Genomic DNA, 21,068 nt, shown 5'->3' on the forward strand with positions numbered 1-21,068 from the left:
ATTTTGGGTTGTTTGTTTATTACAGTATGTTACTGAATAGAACATTTTCATTCTCTTGTTACATTATTGTATTGCACACTGCTTATAAGAAATACTGAAATAAGAAGAAGCTGCATACAGTGATCAGATATCAGAATCATTCCTATACAAATGCTGGTTAAAAATTCCATTTGTAAGAAGAAGCAATCCATTTGTAACAGTCATTTTGGTCTCATTCACAACATGTAATAGGGTATTCAATGGAGAGCAATGGGTGCAATAATTAAAGAAACAGCCCTTACCTAATTTGAATACAGTATATTCAAATGAAGCATATTACAAATTCAGACTTTTATTCAGGGATAATTACAAAAGCACGAAGCACATAAAATATTTTGAGAAGACTATCCTTGATGTCAGTCACATGCTGTTTTCAGTCTTATGATAATCTACATACCAGTGAATAAAATGCAGCAAAGACATTACAAATTAACACGAATGAAATTATTAGTTTATGTTTTATTTTATTTTATTTTATGTTTTATTATCTTATGTTTTTTTACTTTATGTTTTATTATTTGATGTTATTTCGTATATTATTTGTTCCTCTCGGACATAATCCCTGTCTGTACTGGTCCCTCACTGGTGGAATGAACTCCTCATGGAGGTCAGGACAGCGGTATCACTGACCTCTTTAGACTGTATCTCAGTTCCACCTCAGTCCCCACCTGCTAACACCTGCTATCTCTAGAATGATGTTTACTTAAGTGTAGTATTGTGATGTATTTTTGATTCTGTGTTGTGATGACTGATGTATCGTAGTATACCTGGTTTCCATTGCCTACACAGCACACAAGTTATCTTGTGGTACACTTGACTTGTGCTCACCCTCATTGGTCTGATAGCCTCGTCTGACACTGTTGCTCATTTAACTTGAATGGTTAAACTTATGTTCTATTGTGCTGGAAATCGCTCTGGATAAGAGCATCTGCTAAATGCATATAATGTAATGTAATGTTTTAATTTAGTTGAGGATGACATGGTAGCTTGAAATGGGGCTACAGTTGGAATGGTGCCACTTTAACTGTACTTAACAGAGGACTGTGTAAAAATACAGTACATTTACAATAGATTTTTTTTTATTTGAAGGATATTTATTAGTTAATCAATAGGAAAAACCTTGTTTTATAATACAGGCCATTTTACTTTCATAGTGGCGTCTGCTGTTAAGAATCAAAGCATTCTGTACAGATGCTATTCTTATAAGCAAAGTGTTTTTTAATGGGTACATGGGGAGCTCTTAAAGTAGCATTCGTAAGAAATATAAAGACATTGCATAGTATGTTCTTGAAAGAAGCAATTCATTTCTGCTTAAACACAGCCATAAACTTCATAGCTTTGATATCTGCATTACGCTTTCGCATCATCTGGTGAACTACTCCTCCTTCTCTGCGGCTTCTGTAAACGTGGATATGTATTAAATCCTGTGCTGCTTTTTGAAGCATCATAGGTAAACATCACATTCAGAGACACAGCAACTGATGTCCCCTGGTACCGGGGGGGGGGGGGGGGGGGGGGGGGCGTAACTGTCATGCTGTAATGTCAGGCTTGGCCTGAGAGGCAGGCATGTCTGCTGCGATGATTGATGTACGGTGTTAGGGGTGAAGAGCAAGGCTGTGTGGCACTGTGCACAGGACCTGAGATTTATTGGCTCGTCCTGTATCAATTAGGAATATCAATTTCATGAGAGGTTTTGTGGAACCTTGAGTCAGGGAAAAAGACCCCATATGGGAAGCTATCGCCTCAGACTACACCCAGGGTGAAAACAGAGTAGAAACTGACAAGCAAATTGCCTGTGGCTTGAACGTGGAGAGTTTTATGGTTGAAATCAGTTTAAGGGGGATCAGCATTGCTCGGAAGAGGTTGTTTGAACAGCGTAGTGATGTGTCCCTATTGTCTCTCTGGCTGTGTGTGTGTCTGTGTGCTTGTGTGTTTGTGTGTCTGTCCATGTGTGCAGGTGACTCCTCGGGAACCTGTGGAGACCCCGGCACCCCTGCCCAGGGGAGCAGAGAGGAGAGCGATTTCAATATCCGCAGCAAGGTGCGCTTCAGCTGCTCCACAGGCTACATCCTGTATGGCTCAGAGGAGAGGATGTGCTTTGCCAACGGAACCTGGTCCGGCACACAGCCCACATGCAAACGTGAGACATCGTTCATCTCCCACACTCACTCAAACACAGAGTCAGTCACACACACACACACGCATATGCACACACACATGCACTCACACACATGTGTATACACATGAGCGCACACACACATGCACACACACACACGTATACACATACTCACTCACACATACACTCACTCACATATAAACACAACCTCACTCATACCCTCACCCCCTCCTCATACACACACACACACACACACCCTCACTCACTCACACACAGGCACACACACACACACAGGTGCTTTTGTATAGCATCATTTTCATTCAGATCATCCAGTGTGGCAGCAACATCTTTGAAGCAGTGAAAAAAATACATAAAAAACATCATGACCAACACAATAGAATTAAAAGTCACAAATGACGCTCTTGTCAACCATAGCTGGACACAGATACAAAGACTTGACTCAGCCAAGCTGACTTGGCTGGCTGGCTATTTTGCTTATTTCTTTTTCGGAAGAGGAAGTGATTTCTTTTAAACTTGCAAGCAAATAAACGTGAATCACATCAATCTCAAAATAGCAGCCCTGACAGCTAATGGCAGGACTGCCAAATGCCAGATACACATAGTCTGAGTATAGCAGTTTAGATTGAGCAGTGTTTACCTACACTGCAGGCAGGAAGACACAGTTCAACATGAACATCTGCTGACTGACCCAAGGAGCTCCATCCCTGTTTATATGGATAACTTTAGAGCACATGTAATAGTCAACTAGCGGTGAACAAGCCACATGTAAGGGAACACCATTTAAACACAGATGAAATGTCAGCTCAATTAAAATGCATGGCTGTGCAGCTGTACGCTTGTTATATAAATTTTCACGGATTTGAGCGGCACTACATGGTCCTTGCCTCTAACCGTCTCTGTCCATGGCAGAGGAAATTTTTCCTGCTCCTGCAACAACAACTGGTTGCTGTAAAGCATCGAACCTGAAGCATAAACACGCAATCCTGCATTTCCAAATAGGGTACCAGGTCCCCTACCTTTGCCACAAAGGTGAGTCTGGTTCCACTGGAGCTTGTTTATCTGAATGGAACCAAATAGTGCCGTCAAGCTCCGGGGTCCCACATTGCCAAAACATAGCTCACTCTCCCCATTGTACAGAGAAGGCCTCTGAAAGGTAAACCTGAGGAACATGGTGTTTTGGGAGGGATGTTGTACTGTAATGCATCTTCCTGGCAGGGGAGACAAGCGATGCGAGACACAGAAATGGCCCAAGTGTCAGAAGGGAATGAGAGAGAGATTCACCCTCACACACATACTGTGTCTGTGTTGTTATTGGCTCCATCAGCCAGGCGCTGTATTTGTCTCGGTTTCAATAAGACAGTGGAGCTCGGTATACAGCCTCCCACTCAGTTCCTCTCCGTGGCTGCGGCTCTTCCTTCTTGGTTTTGATGTTAAAGCTTGTCTCACACCCCCCCCCCCCCAATCCCCCACACCCTGTGCATGTTGCACACAAGCAAAAAAAAGCAAGAGAGAGTAACACTCACTTACATTCAGATGTCTAAGTTAAGGATAAGCCATAAAGCCAGAGAATGGACAAGTGGGAAAATTGGACACAACTTTGCACATGTTTTCATTGGTGCATCTTTATTTTTCTGCTTCTTTTAGTAACTATTTCATGTGTGATACTAGCACACCTGACAAGCTGTCCCATCCATGGCTGGTCACCTTGACTGGCCTTGTGTGAGTGCTTATTTACTGCTGCTGAAGCCATTACAATTATGGTTTCAAATGTTGTAACTGTAAATGGTGCATGTAACATCCATGTATATCTTTAAGAGAGAGCATAGCTGGCTCCCAAAGTGCTGCTGTGTAACCATGTGATGTCTGCTGTGCCCCCCAAAGCGGTGCAGTGTGGAAACCCAGGGACCCCCAGCAACGGCCGTGTGTTCCGGATTGACGGCACCAGCTTCTCTCACTCGGTCATCTACTCCTGCATGGATGGCTATCTGCTGTCCGGCTCATCCACGCGCCAGTGTCTGGCCAATGGAACCTGGTCCGGCAGTGCTCCCAACTGCACAAGTAAGCTGTCCCCTTGGCTCCAAAAAACTTATTTCAGCAAGAAAAAAATATATATACATCACTAGTCAGGTCTAATCTGTTTTCAAGGAGAGCTTGAAGTGAGTCGCACCAACAGAAGGGTCAGAAAGATTCAGGAATTAAATGGCTTTTATCAATCTGAGGGGAATCACTTAGGAAAACAGAAATATATTCCAGAAAAAAATACTGTATCAGCAAGCAAAAATGGAGGGGTTGCCATCGTTGTGAAGTGTAAATGGATTTATTCAGCCTATTTATGAGATTCTTAAAGTTAGTGAGATGCAGGGCCTTGAAAGGGGATTGGAAAAGCAGGTGCCTCAGGGTAGCCTGAGGTCAGGGCCACAGAAGTGGTGAGAGGTCAGGGGAGGCTTGCTCCGTGGGTTGCGGAGATGAGTGTGATTGATCTGGCGGCCGCAGGCTGTACTGCATGCTTTTACCTGCTCTTTAAAGCCTGGCTTTTGCCTCAAAGCAGCCGTCCATCAATAGCGGGGGTGAAAGCCATTTAAATGGGCACTGAAACCCGAGACTCTCTGTTCTCTGGAAGAGCCAATCATTTTCTGTCCCCTGGAATGATCCCCCATTTCCATTCATGTTGCGTTTTACAGTTGCTGGTCAAACAGAAAGGCTTTCATAAAATATGACTTTATTTTCTTGAAAATTGTCACTTACTTAAGAATTATTGTTCATCTCCATTTGAAATTAAAAGGCATGTTTTTATGGGGATGGAGACTCAAGAAGTATTTCAAAATAATGCCAGGGAAAAGTGTTTAGTTTGACTTGTAGGTGTCAGTTGCTGTTACCAGGTGATATATGCATTTTTAGTACTTCCAGTTCGACTGCGTTTCCTGGGTTTGAGTTTTGGCATATACTGTGACAACCAAGCGTGCCTTTTGGCCGCACATGGCCACACAGTGGTGAATCCACTAAGATGTATGGACAGTGGGATACTGAGAGAGGCCCTGAAGCCCCAGTGATGGAGCTGTGGGAGGCGAGTGTTGCCAAGGTGTCCAAGTGCTCTCTGCACCATAGATCTAACGGCCCTCCTGCCACGACAGGAGAGAGAGCCCTGTGTGAGTGCTGTCATGGGGACACAGGTGCTCTCCCCATGCAGTTCCCCTCTGATTGATGTTCCCTCACTCTGAACGGTCATGGTCAGGACGCTGAGGTGGAGCTGGCGGTGTCCATTAAAAATGCGTCTGTAATAAAGAGACATCCATTCAAATAAAGGTTACACAGATGTCAGGGAAAGGAATAATGTAAGATTAACGTCAGCCTAATTGGAAAACAGTGAAGTGCTGGTCAAAGGATAAACATTATAAATAACCATAATAAAAGCAACTGGATGTTGTGTCATGTAAATGAAACCCAAAAAGGGCTAGCACAGCATTTCTACTGAACCCCATTCACCATAGCTGTATTTAATATAATGCAGGTGCAAGAGTATGGACACATTGAATTAAACATTGACTTTCTACCATTTTGAGTTAAACACTGGATTTAACGCATTTGGCTAAACCCTGTTAAAACAGGCTTTTTCTCCTATGAGACCTAAAGGGATGAACCAAGCTCAGTCTTGACTCCATCCAAATATATTGTTCCAGGTTATGCTCCAACTTTTGTATAATCTAAGTATAGCAAATCTGAATGTATACTGTATTACTACTGTTTTAAGGGACACAAATACATTTAGTTCTAAAGTCACTTATCTAGAGTGACTTACAAAAGTGCGTTTAATAGGGTTAGGCAATTAGCTGCAGATACTACGACCTTGAAATGTAGTGTGTTTGTGGGAAACATTGCCAAAATAGGATAAAGTGTTGTAAAAAGCACTTAAACTATTACCAAATTACATTAAACAACTTGAGCTCAGATGTACCAAAAAACAGCATGCAAACTGAGTCCTCAGAACAGGGACCCAGAAACACAGGTGGTGTCTGCAGCTACCTGCCAGTCTCTGTATGAAGTTACAGTATTTAGAATAATGAGGATATTGGTGCATAGCAATAACAGGTGACCTTCGAGCATTTAGTTCAGCCTTTTTTCAATTTAGGTGGACATGTTTATTATCAATTCTTGTCAAAGCATAATTTGACTGTTTTGCAAAAGACAAATGTATGGGATATTACATTTTTAGAAGAAATAATGGGCCTGCTTATATCAGGTGAAAATACAGCTGTTAAAGTGCTTCCATTTTTTATCGCTTCGGTTTGAAATTTCCCTAAACTTTGTGAGAGGGGATGAGTGTACCAGTGGCCCCACTCACCTCCTTATTTATCCATTGGAGACAACAGTAATTGTAAAAGATCTCTGCTATTGATTATTGAACCTCAGGGACACCTATGAGAAAAGAGCTTTGCCACTTTGCCACCATTGATTTTCCAACATAATGGTCAGATCTATCATTTTGAATAAAAGGCACAGTTGCTGGAGATATCTCTGTTGCTGCATAAATAGGTTGTTTAAAATGATTTGTGGATCCGGTTCCAGGAGGTGTGTCTGCCATCACGGTCACATTTCCTGCCTCTCTGCAGTGTTCCTAAATTGCCTCCCATCGGCCTTTTGTTCTGTCTGTGCAAGTATTAGGAGTGTAAACAAGCCAACCATTTCTTACAGAGAAACTGTAACAGACCTGTAGCTTGCATATGGTCTTTTGCTGATATTTCCTTGAGGCTAAATCAGATTTTCCCTTACCGATTTGCATCCTCAGAGACACTGGGGGTATTGGTGTATTGGGGATTGGGGTATTGGGGATGGAGGTTTTAAGCTTAATAACTGTTTTCAGAATAAAATATGCATTTCTATAACTACTCCTACTTTTACATGTAATAAAACAAAGATGTGTGTGTGTGTGTGTGTGTATTGTACTTTTCATCCAATTCAGTGTTTCATAGGGCACATTTTTACAATAAAGCAATCAGTAGTTGAGATGGTTACCTGATAAATACCTGATAATTACCTTAAAGGTATGTGTCTGATTTGTCATCTCAGCTGTAAGTGCTGTGAACTTATTTTTTCTCTGGTTTTCAGAGCTGTTAGTTCTAAATGTTTATAATTAACTAAAGTGTAATTGTGTGAGTGAGGTGTAGGTGTGTGTGTGTCTTTTCCTGTGTCTGTGTATGTGTCTGTGTGCGTGTTTGTGTTTGCAAGTGAGCTGTGTGTGTATGTGTGTGCGCCCATATGCCCAGTGGAGTTGATAATACTGACAAGCCTTTGTATTGCAGTGATAAATTGTGGGGAGCCAGGGGTCCCTGCCAATGGGCTGCGGTACGGAGAGGACTTTTCCATCGGCCAGAACATCACTTTCATGTGCCAGCCCGGCTACACCATGGAGCCTGCCGGCTCTGTTGTCCGCACCTGCACCGGAAATGGAACCTGGAGCGGCCTCATGCCAACCTGTAAAGGTGGGTCCTGCACGGCACCATTTTAGTGTCTGCGGTCTTATTGCTTTACAGGTCGGCATTCTGGAACATCCTTAAAAATGCCCTCGTTCTGAGTTCAAATTACAAGCAGTTTTTTTCTGTTGCTGTTTGCTTACCTTATGAGTTAGAGACTGCAAAGCCTTTATATGTACATGAATGTTAGGTGATTGTTTAGAGTGCTGTTACCACCACAGTTAGGCCCACAAATACAAATCAAATTGGGTTTTTTTACAGCATAGAGTGTAACATACTTAACAAGAGGGATGAGACCAAATATTCATTTGAACTATTTAACCCTTGTGTTTCATGTTACCTACTTTTGTGTTCCCGGTCAAAGATGACCAACCCCTTATAACTGTTTATAATCTTATTATGCATATTTTATCATTAGATGTTGCATTAGAGCTTTTTATCAGCTTTATTTCTAGTAATTATGACATGTTTTTCTATTTGGAACTTTTGGCCAGTATGCCTCATTCACCTGAGCTTATACAACACGTTTTTGAGACAAAGTAGTATTATTTATGGATTATTTTGACTACAGTAAATAATGGAGGAAACAGGTTGTGCTATTTATCACAGACTATTTTGTTTTACTGCTTAACCAGGAAATTTGTTTTGAAACCCTTTTTTTAAAAAAGTGGTACAAACTAACATCTGTGGTGTTCTAACCAGTGTGACTTTATTAGTACAGAAGGGCCGAAGCATATTTACACATTAACACTTTGCCATATTGCAGAACATATCATAGAAAAACAATAACAACATTAGTAACTATAACAGACACATTAACAAGGTCCACAGTCAATCAACCATCACGTGGTGGTTTTATGTGTGCTCATGTAGAGTACAGGACTGACAATAGGTGATGGTTTTTGCATGTGCCTTGCAAATGTGTGCACTGCATTTTAGACACACAGTGCTTGTTTTGACATCTCTTGGTGCACATCTGAGCCGCAGGAAAGGTTCTTTATATTATAGACACACTGTACTGATTGCTTGCGTGAATATCAAAATTCCCACAACACATGCTCGTAATATTTTGTGTATAAGTTGTGGTTCCCGTAGGGGAAAGAGTCTATTGGAGAAAGGTTCCAGAGTTGCCACGGAAACCCAAGAAGAGTGTGTGTACGTGTGTGTGTGTGTATGTGTACATGCATGCCCGAGCTGACGTAGCCATGGATACTGTGACTCTGAACAGTGTCCCCATGTACAGTAAAATTCAATAGCCGCCAAGGCTACTGTGACAAAGGCAGCTTAATCTGTTTCACATAGCCTGTCTCACACAAGTTTGCCCTTCCTTACACAAGCCAAATGTTAGCAAAGTGAGGGGGGATATGGGCTGATCTGTCTCAATTTATACAGACAGTGACAAAACTATAGTTAATGTCTACTGATGTTAGCTGCAGTGGCGTGAAAAAGTATTTACTCCCATCATTTCCTTGTATATTGCATGCTTCTCTTACTGAATGGTTTCATAGCATCAAATAAAATTTAATATTAAACAAGGGAATCCTGAGAAAACAAAAAATGGTTATTAAGTCATTATTTCATTCATTTAATAGAAAAAGTCACCAATTACCCATATTGCCTCTGTGAAAAAGTAATTGTCCATTAGTTTTGAAACAAAGAAATGAACAACATTTAATTGATAATTAGATTCAGGTGACTGAACACAGCCAGACTTGATTGCAACCAGCCCTGTTGAGTTTAAATCGCATATATATTGAACCTTACCATGAAAGAGAAGCAGCCTCCATAAAGCTTCTACAGGCACACAACGCTATGATCAAAGAAAATTTCAGAACAGCTGAGAAAAAAGTTGTTGAGATATATCAGCCTGGAAAGGGTTACAAAGCCATTTCTAAGGTTCTTGGACTCCACCAAACCACAGTGGGAGCCATCATCTCCAAATGGAGAGGACTTGGAATAGTGGTGAATATTCCCAGGAGTGGCCAGCCTGCCAAAATTTCTCCAAGGGCACAACGGCACCTCATCCAGGAAGTCTGAAAAGATCCCAGAAAAACTAACAAAGAACTGCAGGCCTCTCTAGTATCAGCTGAGGTCAGTGTTCATGACTCAACAATTAGAAAGAGACTATGCAAAAATGGGCTTCATGGAAGAGTAGCAAGGTGGAAACCACTGCTCACCAAGAAAAACATCAAAGCTCATCTCACATTTGTTAAAAAGCACCTGGATAATATTCTATGAACAGATGAGTCAAAAGCGGAACTTTTTGGAGGGTGCAAGTCTTCCTATGTCTGGCAGATAAAGTAAATACAGCATTCCACTGTAAGAATGTCATGCCTACAGTGAAATAGGGTGGTAGCAGTGTGATGGTATGGGGATGTTTTGCTGCCTCGGGACCTGGACAATGTGCTGTCATTGAAGGAAGCATGAATTCTGTTTTGTACAAGACAATTCTTAAGGAGAATGTCCGACCATCTGTGCTTGAGTTGAAGTTAAAGCGTAATTGGGTGATGCAGCAGGACAGTGATCCAAAACACAGAAGCAAGTCCACATCTGGATGGCTAAAAAGAAGCAAAATAAAGTTTTGGAGTGGCCTAGTCAAAGTCCTGACTTCAGTCCAATAGAGATGATGTGGCAGGACCTGAAAAGAGCAGTTCACGCTCAAAGACCTACCAAATCTGTCATAATTAAAGCAGTTCTGCAAAAAAGAGTGGGCCGAGATTCCTCCACAGAGATGTGCAAGGCTCATATCAAATTATAGGAAGCGTTTAGTTGCAGTTATTGCCGCTAAGGGAGGTCCAACCAGATATTAGGTTTAAGGGGGAATTTACTTTTTCACAGGGGTTACATGGGTAAATGTTTACTATTTTCAGTGAAGGAAAAAAATAATAAACATTAAAATACTGCATTTTGTGTTTACTCAGGTTCCCTTTGTGCAATATTACATTTTATTTGAAAATCTGAAACCATTCAGTGCTCCAAATAGGCATAATAGAGAATATCAAGAAGGGGGCAAATACTTTCAGGGCACTGTATATATTAGTAAAGGAAAGCACAAAATATTGTTAGTTCCACCTGGGGGTTCATTAATGAGCCGGGCAAAAAATTACATTGGAAAGAAAGTCTTTTCATCAGTTCCATATTCTTTATTGATTAAATCTAACATCCTGAGTAATGAAGAAGTGAACATTAACTGATGTTGACATATTTGTGTTTAACACATAGGTGGACGTCACATTAAGAGGTTGGAAAATGCTAGCTAAAAATGAAATTGCTATTAAAATGTCAGCAGAAGTGTGAAACAGGTCAGTATAGTAGCTAGCTGGGCAGCTTAGCAAAATTAGCTGATACACATAGCTAGTTAGAGTTCTTATATACACTGGTCAACATTTTTTTTTGATAGCTATCAAGTTACATTTCTATATAGCCAGCTAAGGTTGTTAACTAGGCTGTTAGCTAGTCTGGCTGCTCTTTAATGTTAAAGTTAATTAGCAAACTACTAAGCTCCAAGACCTTTTGCAAAACATGCTACATTCTCAGTCCCATAATTAGCAGGTTACCTGAAACAAAGTGTAGCTATGAAGTTAGTAATTCTACAACTCTTTTTTGAAAGATGCAGGATAGTTTTGCTCAGGTTGAAGTTATTATTTAAATTTGGCACAACATGAAAAGACTGAGTAGGTGTACTGATTGGAGGTAATAGTACTGTTTTACATTAATACAGAAGCCTTGTATTAGTGCAGCCCTGACTACAAAGAAAGGTGTGGAGTTATGTAGAGTGCTTTGGGAGAAATAAGCAAGGGTTCAATTATTTATATGCAGGGTTGGGAGGGTTACTTTTAATATGTATTCCGCTACAGATTACAGAATACTTGCCCTAAAATGTAATTTGTAACATATTCCATTAGATTACTCAAGGTAAGTAACATAATCTAAATACTTTGCATTACTTTCTGAACACTGTGTTTTTAATTTTTAAAAGTATGTAAGTAAAAGTGTGAATGTGCCATATAGCCGACTGGTTGGGTGATTCTCACGAACTATGTCCAAGTGATGTCAAAATCTAAATGGCTAAACTTGAGTTATGAAAGTTTGAAAAGGATGTGCACCAGTATGATTCTCATTACCGATATGTTTTATGATGAAGGGAAAAGACTAATTAAAAGGTCTATTTTACTAAACTTTACTGACAAACAGGTGCATGAAATGATCACAACAGTGAATTAAAAGTAGTTTTCAAAATATTTTAATAGACTTAACGGTTTTTTAAAGAATGTTCATCCGACTAAAGCTATGTTCACACTAGCTACCTTTACATGCGCACATTTTTTTACTACATGAAAGCGATGGATAGTTTGTGCGCGTTTACATGTCACAAGCGTACAATCGGAATAGACTGACACGCGCAAGATCCCGCATCCAGCATTCCTGCGTAGCCATCTTCAAATATGGACGTGCCACGTAGGCTACTATAGCCAAACTTTTCTCAATTCTAATAAAGCAACAATTCGAAAGAAACCTCTTCTTCGTACAGATATTGAATGAGAGAAGGCGAGCACAGGATGTTTAGTGCCGGGATACCGTCCTGTACAAAAAAATACCTTTGCTGCCCATTCCGTCCTCCAAAACAAGACGGGTGTGGATGAAAGTCCAAAGCAAGGACTGGTGGGACAAAGTTGTCCTACATGCAAGGGTGTAACTTTGGGTTGAACATTGGGGCGGTTCAGGTCTGCATGAATATGATTATTTGGGGGGGGCTGTATTGGCCGGTTTTGATTATTGGGGGGGGTACAACCCCCCCCCCCCCCATTCACCCCATAATTTACACCCATGCCTACATGCATTTACAGATCTGGAACGGAGAAACAACTTCAGGATGACACGACTGTGATTCATGAAGTTATGCTCAATGATGGAGGGGTACATGGCTACAGTTACAGTTAGAGTTACAGTTAGAGTTCCCATTCCTATCACAATGCGAGTTGCAATTGTGCTATACAAACTGGGTAGCTGTACAGAATACGTTCACACGTAGGCTACAGGAAAAATGCTACTTTGGTGGCGGAGGGAGCCACTGAAAAGTGATACCAGCGGTGACGGCTGCACGAAATAACACATTGTCATGTTGTCCTAAATAAGCAAGCCAATTTCATTATCCTCCAATTTGGTTTGTTTAGTCAACTACTTCTACTTCCGGGCGCAATGTCATTACCAATGTGGATAAGACTGAAAATGAGGATTGCCACCCGGACACACAGATCGGATCCGATCACTTGTGTAGCAATACGGTTATTTTTAGAATGTTCACTTAGCATTGTTGTGACTAACATTTTGGCACCCCCATGTTAAGTCTATGGGCATTTCATTGCAGTTTCTTCAAAACGTTAATTCAAAAACTGTACATTACACAAAAACACGAGTTAGAAAAGGCACGAGCCACCCTAAATACATTGTGAGTGAGAAAGGAGTAGCTAAACAATTTAATGTATAATATACGTAGTGTAAAATTGTTGGAGTAATCGCAGTTTTGAACGTGTGAAATTTCACTTGTTTTGTCACTGTATCTACTCGTTAGCTAGTTAGCTTTAATACTATACCTACTAGCCTACTAGCTAGCTGAATAGCTAATCCAGTGCAGCCAAACTATGTAAGATAGCTAGCTAGCGATCAATATTAGTTTAAATAATAAAAAAGAGACCTTGCTTCAAGATGCTTCTTCAGGTTAGAGGTTGACTCTTTTGAAGCGGATAGCAGTTTGGTTGCTGGCAAGCTTGCATTGTACTGTTATGTGACGACCTTTGCCAAATTTGAAAGTAAAATGGTCCCAGTATTTCCATGACATAAACGCTTTGCACTGGTTGCTTTCTGTTTCACTCCATGATATGGTCTTGTGAGTCAGGCAGGCTGCGCGCTTTTTTCGTCTTTTTTTTCATGAGGGGCATATGGGAGATACACCCCGGAGTTGCCTACCATTGGATAGATTTTCCAACTGAATAAACATTAAATTTAAAAAAAGAAATTAAATGGGGAAAAAAATCCAATGTAATCCCTTCAGTAATCTAAATATTTTTAAAATGTAACTGTAATTTGATTACCATCAATTTAAATGGTAACGGAATACAGTTACTCATATTTTGTATTTTAAATACATAATGCCATTACATGTATTCCATTACTCCCCAACCCTGTTTGTATGTTCATTCAATATAAGGAACTTTAGGAATAGGAATATTCCAACAGCATCGTTGCTTAATAGCTGGGCTTTTATGCATCAACCACAGAGGTGAGGTTGCTCACAGCAATGCTCAGGGCAGGAACAGTGAGGGTAGATCAGGATCAAAACACAGGTTACAACAGCAATGTGAACTGATGACATGAAAAAAGCTGTGTCACAAACCAACCCCTCAAGCAGATGGTGTGCCCTCAGAGCTTCATCTTCACCGCTTTTGATGAACATGGTGCACATCATTGCATTACAAGCACCCACCATCTCTGTTATGAACAGTGTGTGCCATAACATACACACTAAAAAAGTCTGATAGCTGCCTTTAGCTTCAACAGCAGTGATGGGTTTTGGCAGCTCTGATGAACATGAAACAACAGTCAGAGGTCTTCCCTGCCTTCCGGTAGAATCTGATGCGTTGCTGGGTTAAGATGCAGAAGGCTCCTGGTGGGATTCCAGCTCACATCACACATGGATGTCTGGACAAATCCCATCTGCCCCAGATAATTAAACCCAGACAAACAGGCCTCTTCCTTCCCCCGCACAACACACACACACACACACACAACTGAGTGCCTGTGGGTTTCTGACACTAGTTCCTCAGAGCGCAGATCCACTGCAAACATGCATAAATAATAGGGATGACAGGCGCTGGCTGTGTCTGTCATGCAGAGGTAAGAAGATTGGAGGGAGATGATGGATTCGGCTCTGAGCCTTCACCAGGTTCAGGATGTGAGTCAGTCTGCAGCTACTGCACTCTGGCAGGAATTCACATATCCATGAGGTGGATATGTGAATTCCACTTCTTTTTTGTCTGTATCTATACATGAGCTCTTACTTGAGCTCATTGGCTGCTCTGTGATTATTAGGCTAAGGCAGGTCTCCGTTCAGTGTAACTACATTGCACTTAGCATTTACACTAGTTTGTTTTTCTGTTTTTGTTTATTTGAGTCTTTTTGTCAATTTTTGTCAATTTTTGTGACTGCCACTCTTATAATGTGAGGGAAAGAACAATGTACTGTTTGCTTAAATGTGTTACTCGTAGTTAAGTACAAAGCCATAGCAGTTAGCCTGAGTGGAAGCCTTAAATTTGAACACACATAGGATGTTGGGATGTTTTCTTTTGAAATGAAAGGAAGCCAAAGGTGTTCACAGGCAGCCCTCCTAATTAAGATTCCAGGTGATGAGCAGGTGTTGATAAAAGGCCAGTGACTGCTCAGAATGTCTGCTGAAAGAGAAGGCATAGCAGTCCGAGTGCTATGATCAAAGAACACAGACCTTCCCCAAGCTGTCCAATTAAAAACACAAGAAGACAAGGGGAAGGTGGGAGACAAGTCAGGTGTCAAACTGCCCATCCCGCTAACGGCCTGACCGGTCTGTGTAAGTGGGCAGCGCTCATCCTACCCCCCTTCCCCCCCTACCACCGACTCAGACTCACACAATAAGACCTGAGATGACTGCGGAAGGCCCAGGAACCCTGTCAAAGACGGGGACTGGCTTTACAGCCCCTCGTTGCACCCCACAGACCCACGTTCACACTTATGTACGATCAAACCCGGGTAACGTGCACCACTGCCTCCTGGTCCTGGAACACAGTATGGCTCAGAGAATACCTCCAGGCAGTTGTCATGTCATGACATGCGCGAGACAGTTCCCATGGCTATGCTGTTGGACAGCAGGACTCCCGCCCCCTTCCCTGAACCAGCGTCCCACAATGGAGGAGCTGTTTGGCTGTCCCCCCCCTAAAGGCAAAGCTGCTAGGTCCACCCACAATCCATCTCTTCCTTTACAACATGCATAATGAGAGTGTCTGAGAGGGCTACAGAATCAGACTAGCTGTCATCCAGTTGCATCATTTAAGTCGTATGACAGCTTTCTGGGAAGTGCTGTCTGTGTGAAACTACCTTCAGTGTGTGGTGCATGAGCCAGACTTAATCCTAAATGAATCTCTCTTATAATTACAATTTGGATTTAACATGATCTAAGGGGGATATTCTTCAAAGTTTCAAGCTGCCAAAAGGTTGCTGTTCAGTATCCTCTCAACAGTTAACTACATCCATATAATTAGCAATGCTTACTATGATATCTTCTCCTCAGTGTCCTCTCACAGCTTAGGATAAGACTCTGGTTGCAATGTTGCATATTTTCAGTTAGTTTCAATACATAGTCACTTAAAACAGGAATTCCTGTTTGCATCTGGAGATTTCAAATGCCAGTTTAGGGAACAAATGTCAGGTTTCCTCAAAGCAGAGACATTGCCTAATTAAGCTGTCGTGTCATTTTAATAGAATTTCCATACTACGAATCAGTGTTCCTGACAGGTGTAATGTTGTTTGATTTTAAGGAGGACATGAGAAAATTATCTATTATCTTAGCAGATATTCTTATGAAGGGGAGCTTGCACTTTCAGCATGTTGTCCATTTATACATCTGGATATTTACTGAAGCAGTTCAGGTAAAGTGCCTTAATGAAGGGTACAATAGCCGTGGCCCATGAGGGAATCAAACGTGAAATATTCTAGTTTTAGGCCCAGCAACATAACCAATACACCACACCACCCCCTAACCACTACACCACTCTGCTCCCTAAACACCATACCACACTGCCCCCCAGACACTACACCACACTACCCCCTAACCACTGCATTGCTTTGCCCTCTAACCACTACAACACACTAACCCCTAACCACTACACAACACTTCCCCATAACCACTACACCACTCTGCCTTTCCTTCTGTATGAGATGTACTCAGAAACACTTTGATTTGAAGATTAGAATGCAGAGGAAATATTCCCTTTTCTCTTCAAATGGAAATGCACAAGAGGTGGTGTGAGTGGTTTCACAGCATGAAGCTTCCCCGGCATACATGTAACAGACTGTCAAGGGCCTGTGAGGATTACTGCTATACTGCATGGAATTATCAGCTCATGTAGAGCTATTTGGCTGCATTCTCTTGCTTTTATTTATCACACGTGGTGCCTTTCTGGTTTGGTAACCTCAGGACCTGACTGACTCCGGACCAGAAAATCTGCAGAACCATGCAAGCTCAGTGTGGTAGCTAACAGGTTTTGAAACATTAGTAAACCCTTTCGGCATTCGGTCACACTGGTGTGATTAGCCCTTTCGCACATGCAGTCAAACCGGTGTGATTAGAACGTGTGGGTGTGCGTTCCTGAGCCAGGCGACTGTGTCCCCAGACTCCGAGGGCACAGGCTACACTTGCGCACATATAGCGGCCATGCCACATTATTTGTTACAGCCATACTGACAAGGAGCAAGGAGACTTTTATATGTCATGCAATGCATGTTCTGTGGTGGAGGCTCAGTCTGCGCCAGGGCGCTGTATGTGTGTGTGTGTGTGTGTGTGTTTTATGTCTGTAGCTGCGCTGGAACAGCAGCCCGCCTGCCTTCTCTCCATGTTTTTATTGGGGTGCCAGTGCTGTAAAACAGCGCACATTATTTATTCATTAACTTAAGAAAACCAAACGGGTCCGGTCCCCTTGGGCACGCTTCCAAGACTAATTCAGAATATTAATATAACATTCTGGGATTTATTATGCATTTATTTATTTTATTACCAAGGCTGAGGGTTGACAATGTACGCATTGACTCATAAAAAGAAAAAAATCCCACAGAGGCAGACAGATTTATGTTTGTTCCTTTAGAAGATTAATTAGAAGGAATCAGAATCTCAGTAGTGTCCCTTTTCAATTTGCCACTGCCAAACCTAATCAGTGGATAATTTGCCCAGCTTTCGTGTTCCAACATGAAATATACACCAGGCTCTGCTCACAGTGAGGTACACACACTGAGTAAAGCCACAGGTTACTGCATATGGGGAATGAAGCCACAGTCGCTAATATCTGCTATTGTCTATACAGGACCAAACTCAAAGCTACTCCTGTGCACAGCAGAGCAAACACATGCCAGTGTGTTGTACAATCTATGTGAGTCACTCATAGTCACATCATAGTTGGGGGCTTTATCAGCCTCACACACACACACTGTTTGCATTCGTGGGTTTAACTTTTCACCACTGAACCTGCTGTTCTCTTGTTGGCCACCATTATTTTTGGGTTGGGTGTTATCTAGGGAAATGTGTCACTGACCCACGCCCTGTTCTGTCCCCCCCCCCCCCCCCCCCCCCCCCACCAGCCGTCACCTGCGCAGCCCCACCTGCCATCTCCAATGGGATCTTGGAGGGGATGGACTTTGAGTGGGGCACAAGCGTGAGCTACAGCTGCTCCCCGGGGTATGAGCTGTCCTTCCCGGCCATCCTCACCTGTGTGGGCAACGGCTCCTGGAGCGGGGAGGTGCCCCAGTGCCTGCGTGAGTGCCCCCCCCCCTCCTTAAAACTCCAACACTTGCACCCCAAGAGGTCCCGGTCCCGCACTCCTTCAGGAGTCCACCTGAGGTCCTCCCAACATTATTCTCTTCAGCAAGAGCACTGCAGGGTGTCATCGGTGGACTGACGGACAGCTGAATCAGAGGAGTCCAGGTTACAGGGACCTGGTGTAATGTAGTAATGTGTAATGTAATGTAATGCAGACAGGGCTCATTGCTCAGGCACTACAGTGCAATGATTATCCATCATTTTCAGCCACCTCAAAATCTCTAAATGCCTTGATGTAGTGCAAATTAGGTGGTAAATTGAATTAAAAAGATAAGCAAAAGCCACCCATAAAGGTCATGGTTGCCCCTGCTTATCCATTAGAGAACATTTTCATGGTAATGAGTTACTGTGACAATGACTGGCCGGGCTCGATGGTCCTGGGGGGTCTGTCTCCAGCCTCACCAATACTATGAAAATGGAGATAAGAACCAAAATATCCATGGGATGAGGAGGCTATTCACTAATTGTATTCTGCTGATTTCTTTCTCAAAGGTAATACAAAGCATTTTGGGATGGATAAGGTTGTAAGGTCCCAACTGAATATCCAAACAGATGGTATGGTCCACATGCTGTATTTGTATTAAAGTCAACTGGCAGGTATGTCACATGATTAATTTCAGTGTCACCCTCCAAGGAAAGGCCTCCTTTCCCTGGTTGAGAGTTTCTGGGATACAGAACTGAGAAATCCTTTTAAGGGAAAAATGAGCACAGAGCTGTGTCTATCTGCTTCTTTCTCCTTGTCACTTCAAAGACATCAAACTCTGATTCCTCCTTTCTTGCCAGAGCCTTACAGCACCTTTGCTCCCAGAATGCTGTGTTTTTCCTTGAGTGACCAAACTAAAGTTTACGCTGAAACACATGCCAACAGAGTGATCTGAAACAAAATAAACCATGCCAACCATGGTGCAGTTTGACACATAACATGTAAACATGGAAGATTACATTGTTGCTCAGTATTCACTCACGTAAGTCTCTGCATGTCCTCCTGTCAGATTACTGCAGCATCTATCTTAAAAATGCCTTACCATCAGTGGATATTTAAGGCACCAGGTCCCTTCAGGTCATGATACTCATCCCTAACTTCAGATGTGCTCAAAGAGAAAGGAGGGAGCACCCGAAAGACATGTTAATCATCAAGGCACTCTAATTTCCCTAAAAAAAGAGTTCCCCTTCAAATGAAGCATGCAACCGTAGAACTTTGTTTCAGCAGAATGAAAGTGTGATTCTGGCTTTGTAGTCAGCTGGCTGATTTGGTTTTATATCTTGACAGCGTATCTATTATTCATCAAGACAAGTCAAGTTTGTAGCTGCAGCTCCCAGAAGGTTTAGTCATCCCAGCACATTCATAATGCAGCAGACAGGGCCTGACGTCAGCCTCTTGTATTGACTTACCCAGAGGAAGCCGCAGCGTTTCCTGGAGAGAGAGATGGCCCCTGTCTGAGGGTCACGTAGGACTGCCTCGGGTCATGCTCAGAGGACCTAAGGACAGCACAGCTGGAGTGTGACCAGCCATCTTTAAATCCTACACTGTCATCCACACACAGGACACCAAAAACAGCACTGCATGCCACATACAGGATCACATATCAGTTTATAGGGAAACGCAGTGGTGGGGCAGTCGCAGGCATAGATTTTCACCTGGAAGATTATGTTGTTAGTGTTAAGACAATGTCCAGAAGGGGCACAGGAAGCGTGTGTTTCCATGGTGAGGCTGTAGGTCTGACACAAGTGTCCTGTGCTGTTGCCCCCTGCAGCCAAGTTCTGCGGGGATCCTGGGGTGCCGGTGCATGGCCTGAGGGAAGGCCGCAGCTTCATCTACCAGTCGGAGGTGTCCTTCAGCTGCAGTGCCCCCTACATCCCAGTGGGCTCCACGACTCGCATCTGCCAGGCTGACGGCACCTGGAGCGGGTTCCAGCCTCGATGCATAGGTATTTTACCACACCTCTCCTGTAGGAGGGGTCAGGGTGGGGCGTGCTTTTCTTAGCTCTGCTTTAAAAACGCACACTAAAAAGATTGCATAGAAAAATATACAGGAACAGTGTGCTGTGTGAATTTGAGTGTGAGTGTATGTGTACGTACACATGTGTTTGTGCACACGTGTATATGAGTGCATGGGTGTGCGCCTATGTGCATGAATGTATGCGGGCAAGTGTGCCTGCTTGTATGTGGTGTGTGTGTGTGTGTGTGTGTGTGTGTGTGTGTGTGTGTGTTTGTGTGTGTGATTGTGTGGGCATGTGCATGCAGGTGTGCGTGTGGGTAGTGCTCATGTTTGAATGTGTCTGTTATCCTTGAATCAATGAATGCGTTATATTTTTGAAGCAGTTCTATAATTCAGCATCCTGGTCCAGTTTGAGTGTAGCCTCACCTGGGTAAATCCCTGATCTTTAGGAGCACAATGGCCACCTAAGTCATAGCTACTGCGCAGGTGTGAAGATCCGGATGCACTCTGCTGCCGGACCCACACTCCCATTCAGGCAGTGAGAGGAGGGCAGCACTGCACTGGGATAACTGTACTTCTCTGCTACTCAGCAGCACTCTGAATGATAATCAGGTGCTAAACTGAGCATGGCTCATAATCTCAAGATGTACAGCTCTCATTAGCTGCCTTTACTGCTGCACTCAGACACAGCCAGCACTGACCTGTGGGAAATGACTGGGTGCCGTGGGACAGGTCTGAGGTCAACGGTCGAGTCACCAGGCAATGCCCACTGCCCACGCCTTCACATGGCGATTTGGGGTGCATGAGGTCAGAAGGGTCAATTCGGGGTGTGTGGAGAGGAGGACCCATAAACACTTTATGGGAGTGATG

The 21,068-nt window shown here is 42.8% G+C and overlaps 1 protein-coding gene across 2 annotated transcripts in view; it reads left to right on the plus strand.

Moving 5' to 3' along the window:
- Nucleotides 1-21,068, plus strand: part of csmd3b (CUB and Sushi multiple domains 3b) — a 523,594-nt gene that overhangs the window by 482,140 nt on the left and 20,386 nt on the right. For both annotated transcript variants that reach the window (XM_036516253.1, XM_036516254.1), the window contains 5 exons: nucleotides 1,997-2,179; nucleotides 4,058-4,234; nucleotides 7,474-7,653; nucleotides 18,022-18,195; nucleotides 20,014-20,187. In XM_036516253.1, the coding sequence (XP_036372146.1) occupies nucleotides 1,997-2,179; nucleotides 4,058-4,234; nucleotides 7,474-7,653; nucleotides 18,022-18,195; nucleotides 20,014-20,187 (888 nt within the window). The remainder of the gene's footprint in view (nucleotides 1-1,996; nucleotides 2,180-4,057; nucleotides 4,235-7,473; nucleotides 7,654-18,021; nucleotides 18,196-20,013; nucleotides 20,188-21,068) is intronic.

Source organism: Megalops cyprinoides, chromosome 21, assembly GCF_013368585.1.
Source record: "Megalops cyprinoides isolate fMegCyp1 chromosome 21, fMegCyp1.pri, whole genome shotgun sequence".
Lineage (NCBI taxonomy): Eukaryota > Metazoa > Chordata > Actinopteri > Elopiformes > Megalopidae > Megalops > Megalops cyprinoides.